We start from the raw sequence: 7048 nt of genomic DNA on the forward strand, positions 1-7048 counted from the left end.
CGCAAAAACCGCGATAGAGTGAAGCCGCAGAAGTCGAAGCGCGAAGTGGCGAGGGTTCACTGTATTGTTAAGTCTTAAGACTTCACGGGACATTTGGTTTACGGTTTAAAGACTGCCTCTGACCACTGCTTTCTAGGGATCATCCAGCCTTCATGGCTCTAGAGGTTCCAAAGTCCATGAGAATTCAAAATTCTGTCTGCACTTTCCCTCTTTTCATCAGGACTCTTCTATGTGATCTTTGATCAAAATATTCAGTTATGGCAGCCAAGCATGATCCAAGTTCTTCTGGTCTCACAGGCAGGAAGGTAGTTAGTTATTCATGGAGGCCATTAGGCACACCTTCCATAGCCTCCTCATATTCCCGTCTCCTCTTCTGGCTACATTGCTCTAGGTGAATAGAAACCACAGTTATGCTTGGCATGGTCAACTACCAAGCTTTTCAGACCCCAGGAACTATGCACTCAGTGAACTATGAGGTAGTTCAGCACACAGCAAAATGAACCTAGATGTCCCAAGAAACAAGATCTTGAGAACACTGTTTTAAAAAAAACTTTTACTTTCCACCAAAATTAGTATTCTTAATTTATATACAGTGAAGCAAATCCTCCTTTAAGTTGTGATTTAAGGTGTGTGAAACTGTAAAACTATATCTACTAGAGACATTAAAAAGCATAGTCATATATGACCAAATGATTTTTAAAAAACGGTCCAAGCCAGATTGGGAAGGATTAAGAAAAATGAAGAAAATTATGAACACTCGAATGTTCATATTGCTATGAACTTGATCCCCAGGCCATGGATTTTGGCTGGTCACTTTAAGAATTAGTGAACTTCATTATAAAAATTTTTATTTCCAGAATGACTTTATTATAAGTGGTTAGTCTTTTGTCTAATCCTGTGCAAATTACGAAGCACTTCTTTCACACATAACATTTCAAAATTAGAAGACCCACTTCAGGCACTAGACCACCCTGCTTCAACAATGGGCTTCCACAACAATGTGCCTGTGAGAAGCATTTGGGATATAATATCACATGAACATTGAAACAGGTTAAAGCCTATGGCTGATTGATAGGGTCCCAGATCCATGCTCAAATGGGAAAAGCAAGGCTTCAGACACACCTGCTACTTCTAAATTTTATTTGGGGCCGCCCCGTGAAACACCAAGTACCCCGGCTTACCTTGCTAAAGGGCGCCTGGCTCTATTAACAGCTTCAAGATCAGCATAGCGGAGATCTAGCTGGCAGCCAACTAGGACGACAGGTGTGCGAGGGCAAAAGTGCTTGATTTCTTGATACCACATGGTTTTCACATGATTTAGGGAATTGGGATTAGCGATCGAAAAACAGAGAACCACAACATCAGACCTAAGAGGAAATAACAAAAGAAGCTATATTACCTGTTAACTTAAAAAAATAAAATTAAGACATGTCGGTACCTTCTCCTCCCCACTGCCCATCGCCTACCCCCTATCAAGTACCACAACATGGCACAATTAAAAAGGAAGAAATAAAAAGAGCAGCTATTTAAATACATCTCGGACTCATGCAAACAGCCCGAAAAGCCCCCCCCCCCATTCCAGCACTCACATAGCTGAACAGTCCATTTCCGTGCTGCACTGCCGAATGCGTGTGCATGGAAACTTCCCATGAAGTCATTTACGAGCTAGAGGATTACCTCAACTTTACTCAGTCCTGCATCCACGTCATGCCGAACTATTTCTGCTCATCACAAGAAATAGTTTCAAAGAAGCCATCCCCCCCCCCAACTCTTACCACCTTAAACACAACAGTGATGATGATTCAACCCAATGAGATAAAAGCAAACAGTTTATATGTTACTGAAAATGTAATGGAAGTATTTACTGTACAGGGTCAGCAAATACACAAAAGGAGTGTGGCGGCCCTTCTTCCCGCTCCTGCACACATGTAGACAGCATAATCACTTATCTGTTTCCATTTTTAAACATCCTGAATTTGTAGGGAATCTGACTCTTTACTAGGGAGAAGGCAAGAAGGCAGTATTTAACACATGACTAAGCACGAGTGAGAGGGGTAGCTCATGAGATGACACAATGCTAGAAGCAGATTTCTCAGATGCTGTGCGACACATAACAGGTATATGGGAAAAAGAAAGAACTCCTTTATAGTCAATTTTGACATAAGGATCTTCCATTTTTACACAATAACTTACCATTCTAGAAGCCAAAGAACTGTTTTATATAAAGGTTGCTCAATGATGGTATTTGACAAGTAGCTGCTAACAGATGTATAAACCATAGTTGTGAGTTAAAACATGTAGAATGATGACTTTCAAAACGTGGAGGCAGAAGAATGTAAAGAATCAGACAATGATTCCCAAGGACGGAAAACCGTTCTGCAGCTAAATCTAGAAATAAACTCTTACAATTTTATTAGATGTTAATTTATTGCCCCTATTGTTTATGTAATGAGAAGAATCAAGTTGATGAATCAAAACACCTTCTTTTTAAATCATTAATGAGCTACTCCCCCTACATATCAATGAGGACAAACCAATATATCCGGGCAACCATAAAACTTCTAAAAATAATCATTTGCAGCGCAGAAAACTGCAGGGTGCTTATATTAAATGTAATTCACAAGTTGAGTCTTTAAATTTATATTCAAGAAAAATGGCACCAAACTGCAATAAATCGAGGAGAAAAATCCCAAGATTAAAATGTTTTCAAATTATAAAAAGCTTCTAGAATCAAAGTAGATTAACATATTAATCAGCATGCTTAGACTCTCCCTGAAATAAAGATAATATCAAAGATTCTTGGACAATGGAAAGATTCATGTAAAAATATGCATAAATATATAAATGAAAAGGCAGACTGTCTTGTCTTCCGGATCCTAGTTTAGTTAGTGGAGTCTCCTGGGCTCAGTCTGCCTTCCAATCAGCAGAACTAACAGCACCCAGCAAAGCCAAGAATGCTTTGGGTTTCACGTTTTCTTAAGCGATGACCTTCTGTTACTCACAACCCTATTTATATTGGGTATTTTGCCCAGCTTTGCCCTGATCATGAAACAATTTTATTATCGTGAAACTAATATGCCACCATCTGAGGGTCAATATCATACAGAAATAGTTCAGGAAATAGAGCCAGTATCTAAATGTGGACTAGCACGTCTATGTATAAAATTACTTTAATTGGTGCCTTCTGTTTCTATATTCAATCACATAGCTATCAAGGAAATCATTCTCAGAGTTTAATTTAAATGACAGACACATAGCTAAATGTCTACTCTATTCTCCAATTTTATGATACCCCATGTGAGGTTTTGAAATCAGAGCTAGCTCTGTTGCCAAGGTTACCATGATAACATTCGAGCTACAGAACACACTAGTTACTATCCAGATGACCTGGAAACAAGTGCCGACAGGACCTTGGGGGTTGGACAATGGAATCTTGTGATGCTGTTAGTACACAATGTGGTTCCAGAGGGCCTAAATGCTAACTATGTTGCATCCATATCTAAAAGCATGGAATACTGTCAGAAAGCTGAAAAACAAAACAAAGAAAAAAAACCCAAAAACCGACAATTGCTACTCTGTAAATATTTGGCTTCAAAAGGATGCTAAAGATGCTATACTGAGGGCAACTGTCTGAAGCTAAAATAACTTCTTGAGTCAAAATTCCATTTTTCTTTTAGGAATAAGGTTGTTTTTTATTCCCGTTTAAATTCACATTGAGGTACTATAGAATGTGTCTCACTAGTTTACATTGAACACAGTTGAAAAATAAGACCTGACTTTAACTACCCACTTGCTTAAAATGGCTCTGGTTTAGAGCCTGATGGTTTCACTCCACATGCAAGCTAAGAAAACAGATGGATTCTATTTAGGCCCAGAAAATGAATACGGTACTCTAAATCGGATTTTAACAAAACTGCTGGGATCAATGGATGCAGTGACAGAACGAAAGGAAGAGAGTTAATTTTCAACACATCAGTATCTTCTGTGGTATAAATACCTGTGTGACCAAGTCACTATTTGGAGAATGTCACGTTGCTGTTGCTTTTTCTCTAGAATTTGGGGCCAGCTTTTTAAGCAGTCAGAGAAGGCACATGGTCCGTAGCTAAGACTATATCCAGCTGTAAGCAGAAATCTAAGGAACTGCAGATATTAAATAACGTTTAATCAAAACATGCATTCCTGTGTGGAGGCTGTTCAATGTCTGACATTAGCTTGTGTTTAAAAATGCCATTCCTATGAATGATGAAAAGAAAACGGCAAGTGCTAGTATTTCTACTTCTAAGGGCCTGTTCCTTTTTTTTTTCCCCTAAACTTTGAAGATGAGTTTAAAAATAATTGGGGCGGGGGAGTGTGATGAGAGCATTCTCACACGTTCAGCTGCACGGTTAGTCCAGCAATGGCCTTGAGGCTCCTATTTCAGCTGTAAAAAGCATCTGATGGGATTTAAAGGGAGTGCTACAGCTCGTTGGAGTGGAAAGCACAGGAATTTCAGAGGGCAGAGACAACAAGGGAGTTGCTCAAACTCCCAATTCCAGAACATGAACACTCAGAGGGAGAAAGAGGTTTGGAAAGAAAGTATGTGTGCATGCATGAAAACGTCTTTTTTGTTTCTTCTGAGAGGAAAACAGGGTTTCTTGTTTCTAAGGCGAACAATCAATATAAAAACTTCAAATCACATAAGAAGAAGCCTATAAGAGGATGTTTTGAATTGGCAAGTAAAAAATAACCCGAAATAAATGAATGGCGGCATTAGAGACCAATGGGAAGCTCCAACTTCACTTGGGTGAGGAAGGGATCCAAGCAAGGCCAAATGCTCAGAGATGCCTCAGCTGCGAAAGCCCACTGCAGCCCGGCTAGCTTTTCTCCAGATGTGAAACCCAAACTAGCATTTTTTCCCCCCCAGTTACCTTTCAAGGAAGACGCTGGCTAAAGAGAGCAGATGAAAGGTGGGCAAAGATATTTGGATAGCATAAGGAGTACCTGCAACATTGGGGCCAAATTTTTCTTGGAAGATAAAGAAAAACGATTGTGAATAAGTGCCCCCCTTACCCACCCATCCTGGCCTGAGCTACACTTCGAACAGCAAATGCCGCACACTTTACCAAAGGCTGTCTTTATAATGTCTACAGTCAACTACAGCAAATGCAAAGTGGAAACCTCAGAGTAAACCAGAAGCCAAACTGCATCTTCCATCTGAAGCATCATTATTATCCTATGAAAAAGTAGTTGGAGAAAGGTAGGTACAAGTAGTATCTTCAACTAGTTGGTGGGAATACATTTTCTAATTGTTCCCTGTCTCCAAAGTTCTATCCTAGGGGTACAGACAATTAAGTGTTGGGCTGCTAACTGAAAAGTCAGCAATTTGACCACACTATCTGCTCCAAGAGAGGCAGACTGGGCAGACTCGCTTCTTCTTTTAAAATGAACAGCCCCAGGAGCATGACAGAGCAGTTCTAGTCAGTCTATGGGGCTTCTGTGAGTTGATATTGGTGCACAGTAATGGGTTTAGGTTTCCTGTCCTAGTCTCAGCTACTTAGCCACCACTGTCCAGCAAGGGCCTGCGGTATTTTCATCTGCTAAGTGAATGAATAACTCCTAAAGCATTCTTTACTTAAGAACCTAAGATCGGGCCAATTGTATAGGCAATGAAAAATATGGAATCGATTCCATTTAGCCCTCCAAATATCAGCGAGTGAGATGATCAGGTACCTTTTCCCAATGTCCCCAATTCTGCCTGGGTCACTTGCTGGAGGAATGCTTCACGACCCAGAGGGAGTTAATAATATTCACCCGAGTTCTTCTGGAAATATCTCCTTTTAATGTACATTTGTGCACTTGAAGGTCCTGGCGAAATAGTGGGTTAGGAGTTGGACTGGTAACCCCAAGGTCAACAGTTCGAAAACACCCGCTGCCGCTTGGTAGAAAGAAGAGGGTGTCCGCTTCCATAAAGATTTACTGCCTTGGCAACCCTGGGGGTAGTTCCGCTCTGCCTATGGATAGGCCAACTCAATGGCAGTGAATCTTGTACAGTTTGTATTTTAAAGTTCTTTGTTCTTTACAAAGATCATATCTTCTTGTCATCACTGCCTCTTATCATTGTTATTTAAGTTTTTGGTAGAGATTTACATAATATTGATATTGGCACAGACCAGGGTCACACTTAACTGGCTCTTTTCTTTGCCAACGAAGTGCAAGCCCCTCTGGGGCTTTAAGCTTCCTTCTCCTCCTTGATAACCAAAGAAGGCTCTTTGCAGAAATCGTTTTCAGAACCACTTATGTCAACAACATATCTTTCATGCACATAGTCTGACAATGCTATGCAAACAGACAGATCAAAACATCACAAAACAGCTGGGAGCATGGCAGAGAATAAGGGATGTGTAACACGTGGCTGTGGGAAATGTTAGTAGGGGAGCAGCCCGGTGTGTATGAGATGCAGAGCGAGTTGTCAGTAATGGTGAACGTAACCACCTGGAGATGGATGGCTGTGTAAGTTCACACTCATGGAGGATGGAGAGGCCTGCGGGGGGAGCGCCTGGCAGGGGGTCTGGGGAGAGCAGGGCAGTACCATGCAGCGCCCTGGATGTCAGCAGAGAAATCAAGTCAATACTTTACCAATAGCAGTGAGGCTTCTTAAGTACAGATGTTATGTGGGGGAAACTGTCAAAACACCCTGAAACATAGCCAGATTTGGGAGTGATTAGCATGCGCAGCTATTTATTCCAGGTCCATAACCGCATGTTTAGTGGGAAGGGACATTTTCAACCAGTCTTCCCCCACCCACCCTCAAAAGGGTCTAAGCATGTTCCTAAGTGCAGGAAGGCAGCAGCATCAACATCCCACCAAGGCCATCGAGTTTGAAAAGTGGTTGGCTTGGCTATCACAGCACACAAATCTTAGAGAGCCCTCGTCCTCCATTAAAGGCTCAAGTATTGTCATCCAGCCGAAACAAGCTATTCTTCATCTGATCCCCCATTTTTCTATAGTTGGCCATCTACGTACCCTTTAGTATATTCTGGCACCTCACATGTTCATTAAAAAAAAAAGA

At 41.1% G+C, this 7048-nt stretch overlaps 1 protein-coding gene across 1 annotated transcript in view; it reads right to left on the reverse strand.

The window, feature by feature from the left end:
- Nucleotides 1-6670, reverse strand: part of RHOBTB1 (Rho related BTB domain containing 1) — a 31299-nt gene extending 24629 nt beyond the window's left edge. Inside the window, exons 1-2 of the mRNA XM_004701109.2 lie at nt 6616-6670; nt 1182-1367 (exon numbers count right to left, since the gene is read on the reverse strand). Of these exons, the coding sequence (XP_004701166.1) occupies nt 1182-1303 (122 nt within the window). The 5' untranslated portion in view covers nt 1304-1367; nt 6616-6670. The remainder of the gene's footprint in view (nt 1-1181; nt 1368-6615) is intronic.
- Between the last annotated feature and the right edge of the window lie 378 nt (nt 6671-7048).

This window comes from Echinops telfairi, unplaced genomic scaffold (genome assembly GCF_000313985.2).
Source record: "Echinops telfairi isolate 266 unplaced genomic scaffold, ASM31398v2 ScPeMD7_70;HRSCAF=299, whole genome shotgun sequence".
Classification (NCBI taxonomy): Eukaryota; Metazoa; Chordata; class Mammalia; order Afrosoricida; family Tenrecidae; genus Echinops; species Echinops telfairi.